The 26,201-nt window shown below is 53.5% G+C and overlaps 1 protein-coding gene across 2 annotated transcripts in view; it reads right to left on the bottom strand.

Annotated features, from left to right (window-relative positions):
• CDH22 (cadherin 22) overlaps nucleotides 1-25,402 on the bottom strand; it is a 73,780-nt gene extending 48,378 nt beyond the window's left edge. The window contains exons 1-2 of one of the 2 annotated variants that reach the window (XM_065849628.2): nucleotides 24,984-25,402; nucleotides 3,790-4,733 (exon numbers count right to left, since the gene is read on the bottom strand). In XM_065849628.2, the coding sequence (XP_065705700.1) occupies nucleotides 3,790-4,014 (225 nt within the window). In that variant the 5' untranslated portion in view covers nucleotides 4,015-4,733; nucleotides 24,984-25,402. The remainder of the gene's footprint in view (nucleotides 1-3,789; nucleotides 4,734-24,983) is intronic. The other variant, XM_065849627.2, reaches the window with a different exon arrangement.
• Nucleotides 25,403-26,201: the final 799 nt, after the last annotated feature.

Raw genomic sequence — 26,201 nt, 5'->3', positions numbered from 1 at the left:
TAGGAAAAGAAAGGGTAAACAGCAGCTCCCCACAGACCAGGAGCTGACTGGAATCCAGGCCAGACGTCCAGAGATAATTTTATTGGTGGCATTAAACTGAGTTATGAGGTTTTTAGAATTCAGCCACTTATGAGAAATCTATTAACAGTAACTGGACAGGCAGAATGCATCTTGACAGAGAGCAGCACAGGCATTAATTGGGACAATCCATAATGGGACAGGCCCCCGGAAAGATTTCATCATCTGCTTTCATTTGCTTCCTACAATTTCTGCTTAGAATCAGCAAAGTCGCGCCCCCCTCCAAAAAAAGAGAAAAAAGCCGTCCATTAATCGGCTAACGAAATATGAAAATGTTTATGGGCCATTCAATCTTCCAAACTGCAGTTCTATAATCCACCTTTCAGACATACAGCTCCACCAGCAAGAATTTATACCAGAGCTGCCTCTTTTTTATGATGCCTTCATTATATTTGTCTTGTTAGATACAGTTTATATATTTATTTCATGAGTGTGGGGCCCACGCATTAGACAATTCACTGCATTTTACGCAACGCTCACATATCACTGCTCATGTTGTTGGCTTGCCCGGGAAGGCAGCTCGGTCATAGAGCCCTCAGGAAGCGCCCGTGGGGATGCTGGGCCCTGGTCTGCACAGCGTCCCACCCTGTCCCTGTGTCCCCCAGCCCTCCCCTGGCTGCTGGAGAGCTTGCTGCCCCTCCAGCTGTAATCCTCTCCCTAACGTTCACTACTACCCTGCCAGAGGTGAAGCTTTTCAGAAAGAAAAAGGTGCACCAGGTCTGTACAGCGCAGGTAACAGAAAACTGCATTTTTCTGCTGAACACCAGGCTCGTGATTAATAATTAGGCCAGATATAAACCCCCCAGAACCTCTTCCCAGAACCACACTGAGCTCTCAGCACATCCTCTTTACATATTTGCTCATCACTGACTGCTGGGAGCAGACACCAGCATCCCCGCAAACTGGAACGCCAGGAAGAAAAACGGAGCCTGGGCTCAAGGGGCTGTAGAGATTGATTTACAAGGGAAGATTAAAAGAGCTAAATCTGTGCTGCTTGACTAAACAACAACTAATGGGGGAGGGCTGGATCACAGACCACAGCCCCCCAGGGGGGCTGCCCCAGGCCCAGGGATGCTCCCCCTGCTCGTCGCAGCACATGGAGCAGCACGGTCCAGCGGGACCCCCAGGACCCACAGCAGCTCTCCCCGAGCTGCCCCCCAAGCAGATGGAACCCCTGGCCACGCTCTGCTCCCCCAGCCATGGGCCAGTGTCCACAGCAGCCAGGCCCAGCTGGAAGGGGGACAAACAGCTCATCTCTTCAGTTTATTAAACAGGAAAATAGTTTCCTTGTCCTAAAAGGCTACAAACCAGGAATTTTAGGAAGACATTAATTACTTACTAATAATTAAATCAAAATTAAATGTGAACAGAGGTGCACATTCCTTATTAAAAGCAATTAAACAGAAAGCACAGATACACAAATAAAAAATGACTCTGGGGCTAGAAAAGAAAGAAAATCAAATAAAAACTAGCCCGTAATAAAGGCACACTCTGTTTGCTTCAACTCATAAAGCCCAAGTTCATCAATTTTCTTTAAATATTAGCAACTTAATTAAATCTGCTTTTTTCCCTTTAATCCTCTCCTCTATCTAAAATAGATCTGTCCACATGCAGAAGTTTGTAACTAGTGCTGACCCCATAATTCTATTTAAAAAACCCAAAGAAATCCACATCAAACTGACAGCAGCCTCAGGGGAAATTACAGTTCAGAAGAAGGATTAGCTAGAGAACCCAGATTTTATGGAAGTGGTACTGGCCCTTCGAAAGCACACGGAGGTGTGCAAGAGGCTTCCAGGGAGGACAAGTCCTGGCCACAGCAGAGGTGGCCACGAGCTCCCTGTGCAAAGGGGCTCCCAAACCCAGGGGCTGGCATGCTGCCACCCCAGGGGTCACCCCAACCTCTCCCAGTCCCGGGGAGCAATACTGACATGGAACGGTTTCCAGCACAGGCGGTTTAAGTGAGTGGGGTGGGTGATGCAGCAAAGGATGTGGGAGGGGGCTGTGAAATGAGTTAGTTGTAGGTTCCTGGGCTTGTTTTGGAGAGGAGGTGGTTGCAAGGCTGCCTCTGAGGTCTGACACAGCCCGATGCCTCCAGCTGATCCCCCAGGGAGCCGTGAATTACGTGTAAATGCACCGAGCGGAGGAGCGCGGCTCGGATCGTCTGCTGAAACGGACACAAATCACCACTGAAATCCCAGCTGGACCCTGGCCAAGAAGCCCATTTTGCAGCCTTCTCCAGACTCCTGACCAGACAGCTGAGGCCCTCAGACAGCCCTGCAAGAGCCCTGGGGCAGTTTCCCTGGGGAGAGCCCAGGCTCCCAGGGGCAGCTGGGGCTGGCCCCAACAGCCAGCACGCCTTCATCAGCATGCAAATCACATGCTCCCGACACCTGGGAGCCACAGGGCAGCTTCTCCATAGCTCCCAGAGAACGACAAAGCCCAGCAGCCTCAAGATAAAATGCTCCTTCAGCCTCAGGACACCAGGAGTGGAGGGAGCAGAGGTCCATGTCCAGCCTGTCCACAGCCCAGGAGGCCACAAACCAGAGAAGGAGCAGGTTCCCAAGGACAGACCCAGTCCTGCCCACCAAGGCACTGTAATCTTTTGCCAGCATTTCTCTCCATGGGGTGCGCAAGTGATGGTAAAAGCCAGGACAACATGAATAACCATCTCCTTGCTGGAGGGAGATCAGGGCCTTTCCAGCACGAGGAGCACCAACATGCTCCTGTGACCACTATCACACCTTCCCACAGCAGAACACGACACTCTGGTTTCAATAAGCCCAAAACCTCCCAGAGCTTCTCCCTGGAAGTTCGTGGGTGCTGCTGCCCATGCAAAGCTCAGCAAAGACCCAGCCCTGGGAGCAGCAGGTGACACAGCGCGGCTCACACCAGCACCCAGGGCTGCCCACAGCACCGGCCTGATGGACACAGCTCCTGGCAAGCCCTAAGAAAACCACCACCAGCGTTGGCCTCCAGGGTCCCTCCATGCCCTGCACACCCACATCAAGCACCTTCCACACCACACTGTGCAAGCCAGCCTGAGATACACACATCCTGCAAAATCCTCGCTCTGGCCACAAACCAGCAGGATTTCCATGCCACAGCTAGAGCAGGACATCTCCTCTGGCAGTCCCAGTCTGCAGAGACAATCAGCTGGGAAACAGCTGCTGCAGGTCCAACAGAGCAGAGTCCTTCCAGGACTAGGAGGGAGCCACACGGAAGGGCAACGAAACAAACCCCAGCACATTACCCCTATGCAGACAGGGCGACAGGACCAGGGATGGACCTTCTTCAGGGCTGCACCTATGGCAGCAACTGTGGGGCAGGAAGGCCCTTGGTGCTACAGCAGCACTTCAGCTCCTGAGACACGGCAGGGACCAGCACGAGCACATGGCTGCCCTGTTGACCCAGCCCAGTCTGCATATCTGCTCCAGCCCAGCAAGTCCTCCCACACAACTGGGGCTGAATCTTTCCCACAGGCCCTGCAACACTGCACCCACCCCAAACACCACGGGAACCTAGCACACAACTGCAGGAACATCCATGTGAATTTTGGTGTGCTCCTGCCCCAGAGTCTCTGGGAGCACATTAACCTCATCACCCCCCAAGCAGGGACCAGCTCCTGCCATCCCAGTCCACAGAGCATTCTCAAACCAGGCTCCCAGGAGCAGCCTTCCTGCTCTGCCCCATGGAGACATCGGGTTTCCTTACCTTCCCCACATACAGTGGCTCCGTGCCCGTGTACTCCTCCACCACAAAGAACTGATTCCAAACCCAGCCACGCTTCACTCGCCCACCAGCCAGCAGCGCAGGGTCTGCCGGCTGCCCCAGGCCAGGGTCCTCCACAGCAGTGTGCATGGCCCAGGTCCCCAGCTCCTGGATGGCACAGAGCAGCAGCAGCATGGTCCATGAGAAGCCCTGCAGACCCTTCGCCATTGCACTCTAGGAGGCTGCATGGGCAGGAGGTTTTGGACAGGCGACTAGCATCCTTTAAGGAAGAGGAGGAGGGAAGTCCACACAAGCACCTTGGGGCTCATCGGTCCACGCAGAGCATCCCCATCCCTGCTGCATGCCGTGTTCTGCAGCTGAAGTGCTCCTGTTCCAGCAGGCTGGAGTCACATCTGTAACAACAGGTGTCCTGAACTGGCCGCTGCTAGCACAAGAGCAGTCAGCGCTGGTGCCTCGCAGGCTGCTCCTGGGTCTCCAGAGAAGAGTCTGGTAGCTGGCATTTGTCCCCAAGGACAGAGCTGCACGGCTCCGTGCTTGGCTGCCGGTCTTGCTGGGGAGCGGGGTCACGCACAGCCTGCGGCCCACCCCGCACAAGGAGCTCCACAGCGGCGTGCGGGGCACGGGCAGCCGCAACCGTCATCCACGGGCAGTGAAGGCAAGTTTTACATGTAAGATTTCACAGGAGGAGCTGCTGTGGCCAACGTCTCCCTGTCCTGCGATGGCCCTGGACTACTGAGTGAGGGGTCCAGCAGCACAGGCCCCTGTGCCGCACACGCCGTTCACAAGCCCATTTGTAACTCCCACCTTCAGGGACGTGACATCCCAGCACCCGGCGAAGGGTCCTCTGCCCAGCTGATGCTGATCACTTCCATCCTCTGCTGGGTCACACAGGGAGGTGCAGGGCAGCTGGCAGCATCCCCAGGAGCCTGGAAAAGGCCAAGGTGTCAGTGCTCATGTGAGCGCAGGGCTCCATGCCCCCCGTGCTGTCCCCGCAGCCTTGGTCAGCATCTCCCACCCTGCCTCAGTTTCCCCACAGCACAGCCCCACAGACCCTGCCAGCACAGGGACCCTGGAAGGGAGGGCAGGAGCTGCAGAGCTCTCATCACTATGTACATCTGTACCTGATGAGACTCTGAGACCGAGAAAACCCTCTGTCGAGGGCACCTCACCACACTGCCCAGCTTGCCAAGAGGAGTGAGGTCTGCTGCTGGCAGGAGGCCATTTGCTCATGTTCTCAAGGACTCCTACAGAAAGCAGAGCCCCAGGAGAGATCATCACCAGCTGCTGAAGCCTCCCACTCCACCTACCCTGACACCCTCTCCCTGACATCCAGGCTACTCCACGCTGGTTTATAAAGCCCTGCCAGAAGCCTGGCAAGGTGGCAAAGCCACTGCCAGAGAGCAGTTCTGCAGCCACTGAAGACCTCTGAACACACAGGGAGGCTGAAATAAAGCCAGCCCAATGGTGCTGATCTGGGCACCACAAGAAGCATCAGCACGTGAGGGCTGGCAGAATGCAGCACAGTGCCCAGGGCACACAGCCGGCAGCCGCAGGGGCTCCGTCAGGAGCACGACCCATCCTTATTCCCCTTGTCACTCCATTTCACACCTGAGCGGCAGCTGCAAACTGCCCGTTTCCTCCATGACCCGACACCTCAAACCACATACTGGAGCCAGCCCTGCAGGCCTGCGGGGATGGCACTGCCGCAAATTCAGAAACAGGCACCGTGCCTTTTCTTTCAGCCTTGCCAGAGTTACAGTGTTTAAATGGAAGTAGCTAAATCCTAAACAGTATCAATAAACCAGTAAAAGCAATAATTTAAATGCACACAGTAAAGCAAGGAAGGTAAGCTGAGGCGAGGGCGAGAGACGCGGCAGTGGGCGAGCAGAGCTCCAGCAGAGCTGCTCCCGGCTGCGGACGCGCTGCCCACAGTTCCCAAGGCAACTTGCTCAGCCCTGTTGCATCGGAGCACTCGGCAGAGCAGCACTGCCGGGAGAGGAGACCCCGCTGAGCACGCATGGGCTGGGCTGCCGTTGCTGTGGGAACCACAACCTTGTGTTTAGCATCTCGGCCATTATGCTGCTTTTTACGTTGAAAAGATTTCTCATGTCACTGCTATGCCTGAACTAATGTGGTTTGCTGGTGGCTGTCTCACGTGTCCGAAGTTTGGCTACCCTCAGCTGAGCTGTTTGCAGCAATGCGGGCAGTGCAACCTGTTCTGCCTTGATGCACCTCCAAGACACTCAGGTCCCAGACTGCAAAACCCTTCTACGCATCCTACTGTGAGCTCCAGCCCTTGGTATGCAGAGCCACCTGGAAACACCGACCCAGAGACACATCTGCAGCAAGACTCATTGCCATAAACTAGGTTCCTCTCCACCCATAAATTCTCAGCCTGTTTCTCCTCTGTCACAGCCTCAGGCCACAGTTATGGTCAGTGTCACATCTCAGTGTTCTGGATGTCACATCATAGACCTCTTCCAGGAGCAGCAGACCTAAGAGCCCCAAGTCCTGCTTGTGCCCTTGCAGCAGCAGGATCCAAAGTACCCCAGAGCTGCAAAGCACCACAGAAGGTCCCATGCATGAGAACCAAGACTAGCACATTTATTTCCTGGTGTTATTAAAGATCTTTCACCAACAGCTGGAAGCACCACTTGTCTCTGCCACACGTGAGCAGCGGAGCCATAAATAACCAGCAGGAGCTGCGGCTGTTGCAGGCAGAGCCAGCCCGCAGCGCAGCATCCCGAGCAGGCAGCAGTGCGTGCTGCGGGTGCTCAGCACGCGTGTGCCTGCGGCAGCGTGCCCGGCTCCGCGGTGCCCAGCGGGGAACACCAAACCCTCGCACCGCCCTGGGCACAGGGGGATGCCCTCTCTCCTGCTCCTCTTTCTCATCCCTGATTCCCAATTATCAGCACAACTCCCCCCGCCCCTCCCCATAAGAGCTTTTGCAGTTTGTCGGTGTGTATTTGGCACAGCCATACTGTACATCATGTTGACAGTAGAAATTACATCCTGAGCTTATGTTTTACACTGTGCTCTGTCGGAACTCACCGCAGCCCAGTGAGCAGGACAAATTGAATAGCATCTCGTCCGTGTCAATATTTATTTCATTTTACAAATACAGGCTGATGCAGGGGAAAGCAGGCAGGGTGAGTGGGAAAACACAGGCAAACAACAGCACACAAAGGTAGCACAGCCCAATACATCATAGCCCTACACCTCCAAACTGTGCCCCAGGAGCTCAGGGAGGTGACACCCTAGCCAGCTGAGCCCCCAGGAGCTCACAGAGCGCTCCCTCTGCCTGCAGCTCTGCGGGAGGGACTGCCACTGCTCCTCCGAGACGAGCCCTCGGCAGCAGGAAACACAGAGCTGCCCATCGGCTCCAAAAGGTGCACCTCGACCCTGTGCAGCCTGGACATGCTGCCTGGGCTGCTCAGCACCGCTCAGCAGAGCTGCAGGAACCACTGCCATGAGCACCAGGGCTGCTCCAACTCCTTGGAAGAGCCATAAGGATGCTACAAAAGCTGCTGGGAGCAAGGCGAGAGTTCAGCACTGCTTGTGCCACTCTTGGGAAGGCAGAGCCACTGAATGAATATCAAGCACAAGACAGGAGTTCCCTAAAGCCAGGCCCTTCTGCTTTTCCATGGCACACCCACACCCCAAAGGACACAAGGAAACAAGGTTGCAGCAGGAAGGTCATGGACGACAGCTCAGTCTTGACCCCCGTGGTCCTGGACACAGCCCTCAGGCAGCTCTGCAGGATGACTTCAAACTGGGACTATCGGTTACTCAGCTCCAGCCCCGTTACCCAGCAAAGACAAGGAAAGAGCAGCACGGCAGGGACAGGCTCCAGGGAGGGCCAGCAGTTTCTGCCAGCACCTGCACGCAGAAGCCCAACCTCAGAGACGAGAACTGAGCTTGTGGACTCCGGTGGTGCTGGACAGCTGCTCCTCACGCTGTGCTCTCCACCAGCTTCCCAAGGGCAGACGACGCAATGCCAAAGGGGGCTGGGGACGAGCTGTGCTGTGCCTGCATCCCGAGATCTGCTTTGTTGGCCTGGAAGTGGTATTTCTCACCACAGTCCTGAAGAAGCCACATTGGCCCAGCACTGCTCTGTCAGCTTTGGCACCGAGCATAATTACTACACAGGGAGATGCAAGAGGCAGGTTGGAGGTGAATGTAGAGCACAGACACAGCCTTGTCAGCAGTGTGCAGTGCCGCTTCCAACAGGCAGGACTACAACATCTTTGGAGACAGTCTAGGATGGGAATCAGATGGACAGAAGCTCCTGCTGGGCTCCGCAGTGAGCAGCCAGACATCTCACTGCTGGAGCAGCAAGAAGAGTACAGCTTCACACCAGCTCCTTCCCCACACATGCAAGTCTATTTGGAGACCCTCTCCAAATACTGAGGCAGACATCCAGCACCCACCAGTCTCCTCTACCCTCTGCCCAGCACCTCCTGATCCCAAAGTGCCTTCACCCAAGAGCTCAGAGGGCAGCTCTGCCATCTCCTGCCTGCAGCAGCAACGGCAGAGACCGGGGGGCCCAGCACAGGGTCCAGCACCATCCACACCAGGCAGCCGTGTCAGCCCTAAGGAACAGCTGAGGCAACGAGCAAGCACAACAGGAGACCTGGGGACACTCTGCACCCACGTGGAGCCCACCCGCCTCATCCCCGAGCGTGGGCAGCACGGCAGCCCAGCTTCAGACAGATCCCGCTGCGAGATGGGGCAGCGGAAAGCCTGCAATTACTTCAAGAGCAATTCTTCTCTAGCACTGCCTACAGCGCAGTACGCAGTATGTAACCACATCTCCTCCTGTTAAACAGAATTCAAATCCACTTAACGCGCCTCTTCCTGGGAAAAGGAACGTCTGGCTAGAGAACGCTCCCAGTATCTGTGTGAGTAGGCTACACCAGCACGGCAAGGCTGCCGCAAAGTTTTACGATGGTTTACAATCTCCAGACCTAGGGCTAAGACATGAACTCAGGCTCTCCGGACCTCGCTTTCTCTACTGGATGTTTTAAGACAAAAGAAGGCAAAGACACTTTTTTTCTTTTATGAACTTCTCAAAATCTAGAGATGAGGGAGGAGGCAACCTTGCCAGACATAAGATACTGCCAGCTCCAGACCAGGCCACATGGCAAGGGACCAACATCCCACACCTGCCTCTGACTATGCACCTTTGTACCACACCAACTCTGGACCGCTGCACCACGGCCAAGCACCCACTTGCATCCCTGCAGCTTCTCACATCTTCCCTGGCATCCAAGAGGCATTTTACACCTACCCCTTTGGGCTGGACAACAGAACAGCCAGGGCATCCAACCCTCAGTCTTCTGCAGATGTAAAACACTGGGGTCCAACCCCACAAACCGGCTGCTGCTCCAGCTCCCTCTGCACCACCACAGTACCCACCGCCACCACGAGCAAGTGTCTTTGGCTGGAATACATTAACATGCATTGCTAATTGTGTCAGGGACATCAGCACTGGGGAGGGTGAAGTTGTGGACACCCACTCACACCAAGACAGTGACAGTCACAGTCACTGCCCCACAAGGTCCCATTCCACAGCAGATCCCATCAGTGATGGGGCATTTAATGCCCAGCGTTGGGATAAAACAAAGCTGGACAATGTGTCAGAATACTGTGGTACCAGAGAGCAAGCTAGGGAGGTTCTTGTCACTGCCAGCTCTGGAACCCCCACAGCATCCTGCTGCTGAAATGCATTCTGCAGAAGCCATATTCTAGTTCTGTGTCCTTTCCAGAAACTCAACACATTTTGCCAGTCAAGTGAAAGATGGCGAGAGATATTGGTCTGGATGGCACACAGCATCACAGCCTGTAAAAATGCTGGAGATAAGTGGCCGAGGGATTCAAAACTGTAGAGGTTTTTGAAAGAGGATACGTAGATCACTTTTATTTTTACTTATGCAGTGAAAGGCTTGTGTAACCAGTTACTGGATGAACACATCCCAGGTGCAGGTCCAGACTGTGCAAAGCAACGTTTGATAGCAATCTGCCTTTTAGTAAGTCTTCAGCCCTGATACAGTGCGCAGAAGACAGGCAGATAACGATAAAATGAAGTTTTCTCAGTAACATCACCCTAACCTCAGCTTCGACAACAGGGCAAAAAGCCCATTATACTTGATAAAAGTTTAGTTGTGCTTGTTCTCAAAGTAAATTTCTGCGTTTCCTCTTCCTGTTTCCTCGGAATTACGTTCCCAGCAAGGGACTTCTCCCTCTGCTTTTCTTCTCAAGTAAACTTGCACACACACTCCAGGTAGATTTGTTTTTCCAGAGGAACTTCTGCCTACACAATGCTCAGAACTGTATGACTAAACATCCATTTTCCCTCTTATTTTTAAGTTGCTTTAAGTTTAATTATTGTCCCCTTTGATGCTGCCTTGAAAAATTCTAATAGAAGAATACAACCACTGTCAGAGCGGGAGCTATTGACAGCCTTTTGACTTCTCATGCTCAGTCACTTTCTGCTATCAGACACACTGGGAGGAAGATTATTTGTTTGGAAACAAGTATTTTCGAAGTTCAGGAGATTTTTTTTTTTTCCTCCAAATCTTCTTTAGTCCAAGTTTCAAAGAAATTTTAATTGCAAAGAAAATCTCAAAGTCTGCCTTAGGGAAGAGGGTTTTACAGCCATAACAGTCTCGCTCCGCAGCAATTCTTTTCCAAATATGGAATTTTCATGCTTTGTCTACGTGAATACAATACTTTTAATTTGCCTTTAAAACCAATCTCAGAGAAGAGGCAGAAGAGAAGGGATGTTTCTGTGGCCCTGAATACAGACACAGTTCCCTCTGCCCAGGCTGGGAGAAGCAGCTGGGAGCCCAGCGGAGCAGAGTGCTCTGAGCTGCTCCGTGCCCAGCACAACTGCAGGAGCCCATTGGACAGAGCCAGCTGTGCAGCAGGGCCAGCACGTCTGCACCAAGCACGAGCAGCTGGCCACAGCTCTCGGGAGGCTCCGACGTGGCCTCGGGGACAAACTGCTGTCTCAGCTGAGCATGCAAAAGCTGCGCCATGGAGTGTCAAAGACGCAAGTCAGAGCGATGGGTGAAGCCCGAGGATCGCTCTCCACATCCAGAGCCCAGGAACTGCTTGACCCCAGAGACAGCAGCCACTGCTCTGCTACACCATTTGTGGTTTCCCCTTTCCAAATTTCACCCTCTGGGCCCCTAAGCGCACCAGATCCCTGCCAACCGTTCAGCACAAGCATTTGCACAACCCCTCCATCGCACAGCAGCTCTGTGAGCCCCAGACCAGTCCCTCCTGCTCCCTGGACATTCCCGTTGCTCCTCTCAGGACCCTGCCAGCTGGAGCAAACAGAGCTGTGCAGGGAAAGCTCCAGGGCTCAGAGCAGGTCTTCAATTGTAGAATCTGGATAGGCAGCCTCATCTGAAAGTCAGCCCCTACAAGCACCCTGTAGACTCAGAAGTTGCATTCCCAACATCTTTTTTGTGCCACTACCTCACGAGGAGCCAGAAATGCTCCCACACAGCAGAGCAGAGAAACCCCTCGAGCTGATCCCCAAGGCACAGACCAGGGACACACGGGAGCCACCATCACCCCCTTTGTGCCCCCCAGGGCCACTTCTCGGGGCGCCGCAGGGCAGCAGAAGCGACAGGAAAGGAAAGGAAAGACACGAGCATCAGGCTGCCCAGAACAGGGTGAGGGGAGTCGAGGCTGACAGCCCAGGCAAGTGGGCATCTGCATAGGAGATAAAGGACCGATTTTAATAACTAACTAACTAAATAAAGGAATTCTTACACTTTGACAAATGTGGAGGGAATTGGGTTCTTTTAAGCAAATGTTTGGCAGGTGCATGAATTATTTATCATTCAATATTGTACGATAAAATGGAAAATTTAAGATGTTCATAGCTTTCTTGTCTGCAACTTTCCACCTCCCCTGAAAGTCTCCCCAGATTCCTACAGAGAATATCAAGTGGGTATTATACTGAGCCACAAGGGTTCAAAGGAACTTCCTTCAGTTTGCTGCTCAGGGTTCAAGGTCAATCCTCTGGTTCAATAAATGCTACAGCAGGCACACCTCACTTTTGGGAAGGTCTTGCTGCTGCTCACTCTTCTTCCCTATGCATTTTAATCCTCTTGGCAATTTTGTCCCTGGAAATCTCCCGGTCCTCGTGACAGGAGACACGTGACTGCTCTTTACAGAACACATGAGACCAGCACACTGTCATTTTGAGACAAAACCAGAACTTTTCTCCAGTGTAACGGGATGATCAAGGTGTGCACAGCCCAGATGAGAAGCAGACTACAGCTTACTGTTGCAGGTACGTCAGGCCAAAAGCAGCAAGTGGCTTCCTCAGGACAAGGTCTTCAGCAATAAACAACTATCAGAAAGGTGGAAGAATCAGAATAATTAATCTCTTTAACGCCGATTTCAGCCTGATCTTTCACACTTAAGAAAACTGTTACAATGATTTTCTTCTTTTCAGAGGAGCTCATTTAAAAAGAATTAGAAACAAGATAGAAAAACAGATAAGAAAACTATTTCTACAACACTATCTTGCCGAAATCCGCTGCCCTGCGCCTGCACTCCTCGTCCTCCCAGAGTTGCCCCGGTGGCTCCCGTGTTGTGGCCAAAGCACCACGTCCCTCCCAGGTGCACCCTCGTCTCCATCAGCCACCACCTGAGCAACACCACCCTGCCTAACCATGAGCTGCCTGGCTCCACTCACACCCTCCTGCTCTCCAGAAATTCCTGAGAAAATACACTGGGGAGAAAGGAAGGAACCTTGGTAGCATGGAAATTCAGGAACCTGGAGCTGAATGTTGCACAGCCTCATTCCCCCAAAAGGAAGCCAATATGCTTTGCAAAGATGCAGCATTGCTCAGAAAAATCCACCAGTTGGCGGAAATCCCTGGTAGCTGAGTCTCCTACACAGGTAGCACATTTTGGCCAACTCTGAAAGTCTGTGTCTCCAAGAGGAGCACAGCAAGAACCGGCCACCGCACAGCCTGCAGAGCTGCCCCGGGCAACCGGAGCCCTGACAGGCCCTCCCCGGTCCCTCAGGCTGCACTTTGAGCAGAAACAGCCCAGGAACAAGCAGCCATTCTTGAGAAAGGGCACCCCAGCTTCATGGACCCAAAAAGGCCTCTGGATGGTCACCCAGGCAGAGACTCGTTCAAAGCAAACCCGCCTCCCCTCACAAAGCACAACCAGCAGGAATGTGACCCTCTTGCTGGGCCAGGGACCCACACGCTGGAGCAGACGGGCAGGGTCCTAAGAGAGCAACCCTCACAGCACCCCATTCACCACCGACCCGCAGGTAAAGGCTTTCTCCAGCCTACAAGAGAATAAAAGATTATGACCTCCTTGTAGGCAACTTGCAGACAACAGCAATAGGCTAAATTTTGCATTCAATCATTGATGATAAATGCATTAGTTATTTGGAATAATTTGAACACTCCCCCTCTGGGCACACAGCTGAAGGCAGATCTGCCCCAACACCAGAGCTGTGCAGCAGAGGACAGGAGGTGACAAACCCACTTCCCTAGAGGGACCAGCAGCTCAGGGATGGGAACCCCTGGGGACAAGCACAGGGATGCTGCCTCCCCCGGGCCCTCGCGTGGCAGAGCAGCTACACACAGCCGCGCTACAGACAAAACTTCACTTGAATGCAAAACCAGCAGCTTTTAGCATCCTGTCTGGTAGAATCAAATTTTTATACCCTTCCATGCCTGGTGAATTCTGTTCACAAAGAACAAGAAAAAACGAAGTAAAAGCCTTAATAAATGCTAGAAGAGCAGGGAGCTCACACCAACTCCCAGCCCAGCGTAGCTCCTGGATAATCTAGGCAATAGTTTATTTTTCTCTTCAGTATCATTTTCCCAGCTTGATGTCTACTGTCGCAGTATGATGGTTTCACCCCATTAGCCTTGCTTAAAAAAGTGATCCCAGGACTGTGAGTGTTATTGCCCACATAAATCAGGAGGCTTTGAATACGGAGCACCTTTAAATAAACAGCTGATGGAAGTGAAGTTCCAGGATCATTATTAATAGCTTTTCATTTCTGTGTCCGCTGTGCTGTGACATTCTTTCCCAGCAGAAAGCCTCTGCTTCCTATCCCCAGTACATCTGATCCCCTGAGTCCTCCAGTCAGAATGAATGACTATACCTCTGTGTTAATTGCATATCCCGTTCCACAAACTGAATACTAATATTAACTAGCAAGAGGAGGAGAGTCTGCAGACCAGGAGCCCTGGTTCTCCCACTTGCCCCCAAGGAAAGGCAGATCCCAGCTCTTCCAGATCACACCAGTAGCCGCTACAGCAGGCGAGAAGGTCCTGCTCCATTTCTGGAGCCTGCCCTGACAGACACGGGCTCTCTCCACCCTGCGGCTCCTCCACACTTCTCACGTACCCCCAGCAGAACCCTGCCCACCACTCCACATCGTGAGCGGCTCCTGGCTGAGTCCAAAGGGACAGACGCAGCCCCACCGCGCAGCCCCGTCAGTACTGACAGGTACTGTTCAAAGACTTTACCTGGCCAGATGCAGTTTATTTTTCACCCGCGTGCCTTGTCCAGGGAGAAATCTCTCTCCTCCTCCACCGTCGGGGTCTCTGAGGTGGGTACACAGCAGGCATGGGCAGACGAGAGCTCTGAATGGCACAGGCAGGTCTAAGGGCAGCAACCGCTGACACCAGAAAGGCAAATGGCCCCTTCCCCTCTCCAGGGGTGAAGAGCCTGGGATAGGACAGCTGGGATTTAACACCTCACCAAGAAGGACCCCAGCCACCAGCTCTGCCCCTGCTCTGCTGTCCGCTGCCAGCGCTACCAGGCTGGACCTCCAGTATCTTCATCCCTAGAGCCCAAGCAGAGTTGCCAACGCTGCTGCAGCAGCAAACGACAACCACCCCCAGCTCTGTGGCCCAGAAGAGAGACCAAGCTTCTCCTGGGAAAGGGCATTCAGGCTCTCTGAGCCACTTCGCCCAAAGAAAGGAGCAGACGGTCCTGCCAGCAGACAGTCCCAATACAGCTACCGGTGTAAGGGCGAGCACAAAGGCTCCACAGTGCCCAGCAGTGCCCGGCCGCGGCTTTAGGGCCCCTGCTCCTTCTGGCCTTTGCTACACACAGGCAAGAGCTGGCAGTCCTGCCACTGCATCCCACTCCCCGTTTCATTTTACTGTTCTTGAGTAATGACACCACATACAAGTCATGCTGCTCAAACAGAATGCACAGAGTACACAAATATGCCCAAATGCCTGCTGCTTCAGTGACCTTTGCTGTGTATAAATCAGAAGGGTTGCAGACAGCAGCAAACTCCAGCATAGGTGATGGCTTTTGGCTTTACCACCTGCTGCTTGCTCTGTCCCAAATCCAACTCTCGGCAGGGAGATTCAGGACACAAGCACAACACAGGCTTAACAAGAGGGTCACCTATGAAGGCACCAAAGTGGAAGTAAGCATGAGAAAACTGTGGCCTGTGGCTGAACAAAGCTGAAAGAGATCACTACAGACAGGATGCACTCATCTTGAAGGACAAAAATTAGAGTGCTACATCTGTGTCTCTATTTCAGAGTCCTTCCCTGGCTGGAGTCTGAATCATTGATATCACGATGGACTAGCACAGCAGAGTCATGTCCTTAGGACAAATCAACAAGAACCCCCTAGGTTTCTGGACATGATTTCTGCAAGCCAGACACAGTACTAGCCTTCCCTCTGCAAGAAACTCTGACCACTTTCAACAGGTGAAAAAAGAAAACAAACCAACTCCTCCTTCATCCCCTCCAGCATTGTATCTGCAGTCTGGGGATCAGCGTCCAGCAGCCACACAGGCCCTTTAAGCAAAGGAAATGTACCAGGCACCACATATGCAAAACAAGACAGCCTTAGCGTGTCACTAGAAACGCTGCTTTCCAGCCACCAGACTTCAGCATCTCACTGAAGCATCAGCTCTCAGCAGAGGCCAAATGTGCAAATTGCAGTTGAAAAGGAGAATATTTCTGAAAGCTCAAAGCACACGAACACAGCAGACTACAACGGAATCTGCAAGTAGCTTCATTTTAATGTCACTACCAAACCAACAGCACAATGAGGAAGGGACAGACTGGGAGCTCTGGGAACAGCCACTCTGCTCAGCACAAGTGAAAAAGGGAGATTAATTGGCCACTTCCTCAATCATGCATAAGGATTCAGGGCTCTGGTGTAAAACTCCATCAAACAAGACCAGCATATTTACTTTGGACATTCCAGCATGGACAGAGGATATAGCATGGGGTTTTATACAGGTCATATTCCACAACCAAGCCCTTTGCCTCTGCCAGTCCTGGCAACAGTGAGACTATGAGAATCTTCTCTCTCCAGCACGCAGGCTTTGAAGGGTCTTTCCTGATGTATCTGCACAAAGCAGGGACCTTGGGGCCTTGTATGTAGGTTTTAATGTTATTATTATCAAAAGGAATAAAGAGGGACATGGTGAAGTAAGAGGCAGCAAAGCAGCCCAGGGAACAAAGGGAGAAAGAGAGATTACAGTAGCAACAGGGAGGACAGAAAAGCAAGTGGAAAAAGTGCATGTGAAAGAATATAGCCAAGGAGAGGGATGCACACACGTGAGCCGGTTGGACCGTGCTGGAACATGTGAGTACGCGCACACAGGAGGGGGCACGGGAACCCCCGCAGGCAGGTGCCATCGTCTGCAGCTCTGGGCTCTCCAGACCTGCTGCACATTTGCAGCTCTGTACCGTTCAGCAAGGGGCCTCCCCAGGAACCTCCCCATGCAGCTCACAGCCCAACAGCCACCAGGTACTGGTGAGACTGAAAGATCTTCACAACCGACAGAAGTGAAAGCAGCTGGCCCTTGGCACACTCACCAGGAGTGCCCACCCTTCCCCAAAGCAGTTCTATGCCTGAGGGGGAGAACAGGCAGCACACACATACACAGACACACTCCCTCCTTCCCAAATGCAAATGTGGCTTCCTCTGCCTTGGTCATGTTCACACACCTTTTCTGTTCGCATCCTGCTCCCTCCATCACTGCACTGCAGACCCTTGCTGGTTTTCCCCTTACTCCCAGGGCTGTTTCACTCTCCACACTCCTCTCTTGTTCATCTGATGACAATCAGTAGAACTCATGCACATAGCCCCAATGTCCCCAGCGTGTGCCTGAGCAGGAACAGGCCCATCCAGAGCCCAGTACCACCAACCCCAAGACACAGACGCACAAGTGCTGAAATCCTGAACAGCACAAGCACCCAAGCTCCAGCCACGCGGGTCTCCAGGTTCCATCGCTCCCAGCACCACAGGGTGAACACTGGACTGGCTGAAGCCTACGAGGCTGAAGTCACCAGGAGCACCACAGTGCAGATGAGTGTGCGCCTGTGTCCCCCCTAAACAACCACCCTTCCCAGGCTGCTGGCTGGGCAGTAGCCTTGGGCCAGGTCCGGGCGCCCGCAGCCGAGAGTGTCCAGCCAAGAAGTCATTCTCCTCCATGCTGGACTCAGAGCTTTACACATCCCTGGGTTCTCACCTCTCCCACCAGATCTCACAGCGAACTGACACCAAAACTCACACCTGAACATGGAGTCACTGTGTCAAAAACAGGGTAACAAGACGCAGCTGCATGGAGCAGGGCTGACACCAAACTTCTGAGAGGTTCCAGACTGAGCCAGACACAAGCACCACGCTGTGCCATCCTCAGCCCCCGAAGTGGGGCACATCAAAAGCATTAGCTCATGAGACAGCTTTCCTCATCCTGGTGCAAAGAGGCACAGATAGACTTCACACACAAAGACATATAAACTTAAACACTTCACACACCAGCTAGAAAAGGAGAAACAAAAACTGTCATTGTTATTACTAAATATACGTGAGAGACACCAGGTAGCACAGTGATGGACTAGATAAAGAAAAGATAGAGATGAGTCTCGGTGCCAGTCCTTGATCGCTCACAAGGGAGACGCACGTGTCGCCTTGTGGAAGCCAGGACCAGACATTGTGTCCTGCCTCTGCCTAAGCCCAGCTCAGCTGTGGTTTAAAGAAAAAGCCTTCCAGCCTGGTGCTTCATGGTCACTCCCTCTCATTTCTGTTTCACAGCAGCTTCTCACAACCAGGACAGTGCTTGGTATAAGCAACAAAGACTCAGCTGCAGGATTTTCTGACTCTGGGACAGCCCTGAGGTTTGGAAAATGCCTCGCTAGAAGCACCAATCCTGACTGGAGCCTGTGCCCAGGGCCCAAAGAGAGATAATCAGCAGCAGCCACAGCCCCAGGGTGGTCACAGGTCAGGTCCTGACCTGCCAGCTGGGATGGACTGAAGCTAATTCACACACGGCAGCAGCACTGCTGGCCACGTTCCCTGCCAGAGCAGAGACGGTCAGACTGAGCCTGCTCCAAACACATCAGCCAGAAAGCAGCAGCGGCACAGTGAGAAACTGCCACTCCTTGCACAATGCATTGAGACTCTCGATCCTGGGATGTGAGCTCTCATCTCTTGTCCTGGAGCAGCCCAGCACCACCAGCTCACCCGGCTGCCATGGCCTCCCAGGGAACCACTCCCCACCAATCTCTAATTCACTGGAGCATATCAGCACTCCAGGGGCAAATTCAATTCAAGCCTGAACTGATGGTTCCAGCATCCTTCCCAGCCAGATGCGAGTCTCCCATTGCACACAAATGTAAACAGCTTTTTCAGACAAAATCCATAAATGCTCACCTGTGGCTGCTGCTCCAGCGGGGAAAGGTTCAATGCTTGCATTTCACTTCATGCCTCAATCGCTTTGTGGTACCAAGGAAGGGAGCAGCATTGTCTACCAGAACAACAGCCAGTCCTCTAGGTAGGACTAACGGTGTCAAGACTTCACAACCCCAGCTCACAAGCTCTTCTCTGGCTCAGCTAATCCATTGCGAAGCCCTGGGCAGGGCAAAACAAGGCTGTGTCTACATCTGCTGGGTCAGCCACAGCCCCTGTTCACCCATCTCAGAGCTGCAGCCCTGCTCTGTCCTGTGCCCACCCAGCCGACCGCGATGCTGGCACCAGCCTCTGCCATCCCTGCCATGGAGACTGTTCACGTCTTTTATGGCCAGACCAAACCCACCTCAGGGTGCATGCGAGAGATGAACTTGGGTGGCAACACAGAGAGGAGGGATTTGGTAAAGATATGGTCACTCCTCAGCCTCAGTGAGACCAGCAGAGCCATTGCCCAGTGGAGGACCCTGGTTCTCATCTCACCTCTCACAGCACCTTTCAAATTAATTCGTTAATTGGCATGTCAGGCTGTGCATATGAAACAAGGATGCATGGCTCCCTCTGCCGGCATGCGGCCCCAGGAGGAGCCCCACGTCCTCTCCTCACCCAAACTTGGGGAGCAGCCGGGCCGCTCCCTGCCTTTTACTGCAAAAAGAATCATTGGGGAACAGCCCAGGAGCGCTGTAGCAAGCAGATGCTCAGCTGACTTCTAAAGGTTTAAGCAGGGACGTAATTGTTTAAGGACTCTGCTGATGCTCAGCTATTCCTACCTGCCTGCTATCAAAAGGTTCAGCTGTATTTCATAAGTGGGAAGGCATCCAACCTCAGAAAGCTGGTCAAGTCCAGTTCCTGAAGGAACTCCTCACCTGTACCCCTCACCTTCTAGACTCCAGTGACAGGGAAACAATTCCCTCTCCCACACATGCACAACACCCTCACCAACAGCCACATGCCTTGTCAGGGCTGTAACGGGAAAAAAAGTGTTTGCACATGATTAAAAAAAGGAATAGTGAAAATCCAGAATGACCCAAGGCCAATAGTAACACTGGAGTTTGGCAGCAGGTGGGGAGGGAGGAACAGTGTCCTGTCCCAGGGTAACAAACGCATTTGCCCATCTCAAGCTGCTCTTCTCTAGAGAGGATGACAGGGTGCTGGCTGTGGAAAGCAGGAGGTGCTCTCATCTTAGGAGACACTTTTAATGACAAGGATTACTGGAGAAACAGCATTTTGGGGATTTGGGATTCCAGGAAGCAGCTGCAGTAGGAGCAGAGGGAGATAATCCCAGTGTGACAGAGCGAGATGCAGGGAAGCAGAACTGGGAGGGAGGCAGCATCCCCAGGCACACGCAGCTGAGCACCAGGCTGCAGGGAAGGGAGCAGCGGCCAGCAGGACCAGAGACACAGGTGCCACCAGCAGAGACTGCGCCGATGTCCCCAGAGCTGCCGGGGGACAAGGCTTCCCTGCCTGCCCAACACGCCTGCAGCTGCAGCACACAGGGGCTGCATGCTGTAAGGTATTGGAGACAGCTCATCCGCAAGAACAAGATCTCTCCTGTCTGGCCAGTATCAGAACCATATTGCATGCTCCTGCTGTAACTCAGTCTTGCAATCAAAACCTCAGGGAAACGCTAACTTACCAAAGTAGTGTTTAAACCCTGTGCTTGCTCCTGCAGCTGCTGTTTCCAAAAGGCTCACAAGTTCACTCTGCTGAGTGTACACACCTTTCTCCATCCATGTACCCACCACTACTGCTTGTACACACAGGCTTCTGCTAGAAGGAGTTTAAAGCATTTTAGGCTCCATTTATTGCCCAGGATGTTTCTATGGTGACTCCCTTCACATCCCATCATTGGCTGCAGAAAGCTTCTGGCCATCAACAGCTTCAGGTGAGCTGAGGGCCTCAGGCTTCAAGTCACCTGCAGTTGTTAATGCCACCCATTACAGTTAATTAGCAAGAGATTGACAACCCACCTGAAGCGGCTATGCAATGGTAGCAAATGGAGACGAGTTTCCCCTCCGTGTTCCAAGCAACAAAGAGGGGTAGGGGGTATCTCCAAAAAGGTGTTGGGCAAACGGTTCTGCTTTCATGATTCCTGGGAAGGACTTCTGGATCAGCAAGGCTCACACAGCTGCTGCAGCCCAAGCACAGGACCCCCCTACACAGTGGCTGGGCCTGACACACAGCCTCCCAAACCAGGGCAGGAGCTCTTAGCTCTGCTTGGGGAGCAGCTGGTTAAATGATTCCACAGGGCAGCTGCAGATCCAGCATGGCCTCCAGCACACACACAGCTTCCATCATGAGCCGTTCATGGCCAAAGTCAGCGCAGTGACCGAGCAGGTGAGGCGGGCAAGGCCGCTCTCCGCCTGTGGAGCAGCCCCGCACACAACAGTTTGATCGCAGCGTTCACAGGCACCTTGCCCAGGGCCTCGGTCCTGCAGTGCATGAGCTAAGGCACAGCTCTCACAAGAGATCCGAAATTAGGAAATGCAGCACCGAATCAAAACTGAATGAGCTCTGTCAGGCTCGTCTCATTGATGGCACTGCCAGGGTGAGGGGCAAGAAGCGAGTGAATGCAGGATGGGTCCCAGCAGAGAGGAGGCAACTCAGATTTCCCACAGAGGACAGAAGCTGGGTGGGATGGGGAATCCAGAGAGGGGCTGCCAGTTGCTGGAAACGTGTCATTGGGTTGCAATGAGAATTATAACTGTCATGTGTTTAGTGAGCTGTCCTGAGACGGGGGAATCAGTAGGAAGGAACCACTTTCTGTACGCACCTTGATTTTCCTCACTGTCTGTAGGTTTAGCAGCACTGAATGATCCAGTCCCCACCCAACTTTGGGTTGGGAGCCTTTCCTAAGCCCAAGGGCACAACTACCCCCACTCTCAAGGAGAACAAGGTGGGTGCGCCAGCTTAACACCCTCTGGGCTCCCCTTTTTTGTTCAAAGAGGCCTTGCAGAACCTCAGGGGAGGTCCACTTTTGCTACCCAGGCATTGCACTGTAGAACCAGCACTAAAGTGCCATCCAACAACCCTTCCTCAACAGGATAGAGCAGGAGGATATCTCTTCTCAGCCACGGCATGAAAGACAATGGAAAGAAAGAAGAATGGAAACACAGAGCCAGACTAGGTAAAGTCTGGACTAGCCTCTGAAAACAGGGTTGTTGCAAAGGATGAGACTGAATATTACTGTAACGTGCTGTATTACTGTAATGTGCTGTATTAATTACTTTTATAGACTTTGCAAATAATAAAAAAGTGATCATTAGATGAAAAAGAAATTGTGAACGAGGAGAACGGGTCTCTGCAGTGGCTCCTGGTAGGAACAGAGCCCCCCCCCAGGCCCCTGGAGGAGAAATGAACCCACAATGAACTGCAGACACTGATGCCCCACGGGGCAGGCAGTGGCACCCAACCCGTGCCAGGTGAACGGGTGAGTCCCAGTCCAAACCCATCACGAGTTCCCCATACACCAGGTCTGCACAGGAGCAGGGGAGGCCGATAGGCAACAATTTCCCACCCAAACCCAGCCACAAAGACCCAGCTTTTCTGCTGGGGTGGAGCAGAACGGCTCCAATCTTCCCATCGGCCACCCCCCAGCAACTCAATAAACTGGTGGTGGTTGAGACAAAAGACCCAGTGAGCACCGTGTCCACCTCCCACCGCAGGCAACGGATCGTGTTGGGACTCACACCCACCTAATCCTTACATGTAATTTTTCAGGAAAGCTGATCACTCAGAATGGCCTGTGCCTCAGGATACGTGTGGACTTATCTGCAGAGAAGTGTCATCGCTTGTAAACCCAAACACAGTTGCATAACCATATGGTTAAAAGATAACGACACAAATTCATACATCATTGTATTCTTACATACAAATATTGTTTAGCGACCTGATGTCGACAGAACACAAGTATCATCACGATATTTCTTCTTCAATCTGTTTTTCTTTACATTTCAAGTAAGGGCTTTCAGAATATAAAAAGAATTATTTGAAAAACATGTAATAATACTTTAAAAGAACAACATCATATCAAATCCTACCTGAAGTCCAGGTTTGTTTCAAAGCATCCTTGAACAATCTAATCCTTCTAACAAAATCAAGTCCATGGGTAGCAAAAGGGGTTTCAGACAAACATTCCCCCACAATATTTGCAACCAAATTTTCTACTATGGACTAGTGATTAGGAGAAGGAAAGTACAATTTTCTAGGAAAGAAAGCCTGCTAGCTCAATATAATTTTCAAAGTGCCAAATCCAAAAAGCTGATCAGACAATATACACAACAAACAGTGAATTACCACCCTATTCTGAGAATCCGTACACACAAGCCAGGAACTATGGCTTTTTTCAAATATGTTATGCATTTTAAATCATCAAAATATCATTTTGAGCTAGAAAAATACTATTTTAACTGTTCTTTTTAACCCACCGACAGCCTTTTCATTTTTTTTTCTGGAAACCTGCTAGCTTCTTTTGAAAAAGAGTTTTAAAGTCGACCTTGTTTCAGTAGCCACTTCTCTGTCCTAGGTATAAAATCACCGTATCATATTAGAAAGTCTCAATGCACCAAAAAGCAAAGGCCATTTTTTATTTCTTTTTTAGGCAGGAACAGAGCTGGCTCTTTCACCTATGAAACAGCACATACTTTTTCTTTCACAAGCCCACCGATTTCAACGCTGTTATTTCATACGGAGACCAAGCCTCACTTGCTCTGACCCCACCTCGCTGGAGCGGGGAGCTGCGTGCGGCACGGGAATCAGCACAGAATGGTGGGCTCTACCCTGTGCTGCACGCCGGGCACCGTCAACATTTTCGGGGATTTCATCAATGGGCAGCAGAACTACCTTTTGGCCTTGAACACAGAGTATCAGGACAGGAAAACCATTGCAGACTTGCTTCCATTTTCCCCTGCTACGTGATACCCAAAGCCAGAGAAGCAGTTTATTTTCAGGATTTGAAAATTGATGTACCAGGATCATGATCTCCAACCCTGATAACTGTTTACTGCAAATGCTCCTTACCCAGCACTCATGAAAGAGGTGGAGAGCATCCATCAGTCTCCCACGGAAAAACCTGGCAAAGCCCAGGCTCTGCCTGAGCCGGGCACAAGATCTACAAGTACAGACACTGCAGGCTCCAGCCATTCTCTGAACATCGGGTACTCCGAAGAGACAGAAACAGCTCCCAAAGAAACAGTCACCATCTGAGATTTCCTTGGTGGTATGTAAGACTGTGGTATTGGCTGTTGTTGCAACACATGGTATTTTAGCAGCATAGTACCAGCCTAGTAGCAGGGACACAGAGCAGCACATCTCCCGTTTATTTCCTCAGGCTGTACAAGCAAGCTCTGGAGCACCAGGGCTCTGCTGGAGCCATTCTTCTCAGCTCTCTCAGGTCCAAAGGCTTCCTGGAGATGCACTGCACTGTCGTACGAACTTATGGCTGAACTCTGAGCCTGCCTCTCCTTGCTGCTATCTGCACCATCTGCCCTGTAACTGGTCTTGTTCGTGCGTAAAATGAGGTTAAAAGACAAGCCAACACAGATCTCCCCAGATTGTAAGGGAAGTTTCAGCTGTCAGAAATCAGAGAACAGAGGCATCTACTGCATCCCTCATTCCCTGCCAGCACCGCGAGCGACCGCAGGAGCTCAGCCACAGGACGCTGAGCAGGACGCACCTGGCGTGGCAGCGCCGGGCCTGGCGAGCTGCGGTGGCCGGGCATGCGGAGCAGCCGTGGCTGCAGCCCTCGCTCCCAGAGGCCTGTGCACAGCCGTTTGGGAACCACATCTTAAATGAGGAAAGTGCTAGTTTTAGCACAGTTATTTTTAGTTTGTTGTGAGAAAAACGTGGCTCTGTAAAGAGAGGTGTTACCCTGCCTGCCGAAAGGACTTGGGCAGGACTCCTCAGGCATCTCAGCTGCACGTTCGCACACATCCCCGAGCACAGCCCCTGTGGTAACTAGCACGAAGGGCTCTGGTCTCAGCAAGAAAAATGTGGAGATAGCTCTTGGGTAGGAAGGAGCCCAAACAGGATGCTTTACGATACCACTGGTTCAAAAAAGAGCTGCAGCTCTTTAGGCACCCGAGCACTTTAATGGAAGGGTGTGCTGAAATCCTGCTGCTGGCAGAGCCGGTGCTGGAGCCCCGGGCACCATACACTAAGCCACCCTGGCAGCGATGCCCAAAGGGGCGTAAAATCTCCGGCTTCACCCGCCCCCCCCACACCGAAGCGATCCAGCGCTCCCGGCCCCGCGCCGGTTCCAGGCACCCCGGGGCTGCCCGAGCCGCTGCCGGCGCCGCGGTCCCGGGGCAGGGCCGAGCCGCGCTCACCTGCGGGGAGCGCCCGCCGCAGCCCCGCCGAGCGGCAGCAAAGTTTGCGCCGCGGCGAGGGAAGGAGAAGTTGGGCTCCCCCGCGGTGCCCGCCCCGCCGCGCCCCAACCCGCCGGCTCTTACCTGGGGCGGCGGCCGCGGCCCCCCCGCGCGGGGCGCTCGGCCTCCCGCGGCATCGTGCGCGGCGCCGGCGGATCGCCCCGGCGCGGAGCCCCGGCGCGGCGGGCAGCGGGGCGGCTGCTGGCACCGGCTGCTGGCACCGGCTGGCGGCACCGGGCGGGCACGGCGCGAGGCGGGGCGCGGGCGGCGGGCAGCGCGGCTGGGGATGCATGTGCGGCGAGAGCCGCCTTCCTCTCCCTCGCTGCCTCGGCTCCTTCCTTCCCTCCTTCCCCGCCAGCCCTGCCCAGCCCAGCCCAGCCTCTGCTGGAGACTCTGAGAATGCAGCGCCGGGTCCCCGCCCGGGACCGGCCCCGGGCAGCCGGCCCTGGGGCCCTCCCCTGCAGACCGGCCGCGGGGACCGGCCCTGGAGACTCCGCCGCGGGGACCGGGCCGTGCCCGACCCCCCCGCCCTGGGGACAGCTGCCCCCCCCGCCACCCCCAAGGGGCGGGCGGCCCCTTCCTCGCTGCCCCCGCCTCCGCTGGCCCCGGGACCGCGCCTGTCCGGGACCGCCCGGGGCCACCCTGGGGCCGGGGACAGCGCTGGCCTCCCCCGCCCGGACCCTCGCAGCCCAGCGCCGGGCGCTGCCCTGAGCAGAGAACGCACGAACACTGTGCATGGGCGCGCAGCACTGAGCAGGGCGCTGGGGCATCCAGCAGGCCAGGGAGACCCCAGCCCCCCCTTTCCCAGCCCTTGAACGGGGCCAGGTAGATTGCCGTGGCCCACAACAGCTCGGCAGGAGCTCTGTTACGGGCTCTGGGCAGCACTGGGGCTGGCAGAGCCCTCCTGATGCGCACCTGGGTGACTCTGTCATCTGGCATCCTCAGCACCCATCTCAGGTGCCTCCTCCAGAGCCTGTCTGACCTGTGGTGGGCACCACCCAGGCTCAGCAGCGCTGGGTCGCAGGGGCAGGAATAGGTGCAGCTTGCTGCCTGCAGCAGTCACACACCCGCAGGATCCACAGCAGAGCGCCAGGCTTACAGACCACTCGGCATAATGAGGCCAGGCGGAAGGTGGAAGCAGGGAAGAAGCTCAGTGCTGGTGAGGCCGCAGATTTCGGGCCAGATAAATCTGATCATGCAAGTCAGGATTTAGCCATAACTCAGGCAAGCAGCCCCCAACAGGACATTTTCCATTCACCACTGTCCAAGGTCTCACAACTTACCTGGAAAAAGTGCTCTCCT

Source organism: Patagioenas fasciata, chromosome 16 (assembly GCF_037038585.1).
Source record: "Patagioenas fasciata isolate bPatFas1 chromosome 16, bPatFas1.hap1, whole genome shotgun sequence".
In the NCBI taxonomy this organism is placed as follows: domain Eukaryota; kingdom Metazoa; phylum Chordata; class Aves; order Columbiformes; family Columbidae; genus Patagioenas; species Patagioenas fasciata.
Note: the sequence above shows the minus strand (reverse complement) of the source record. Positions and strands in the feature narration are given on the sequence as shown.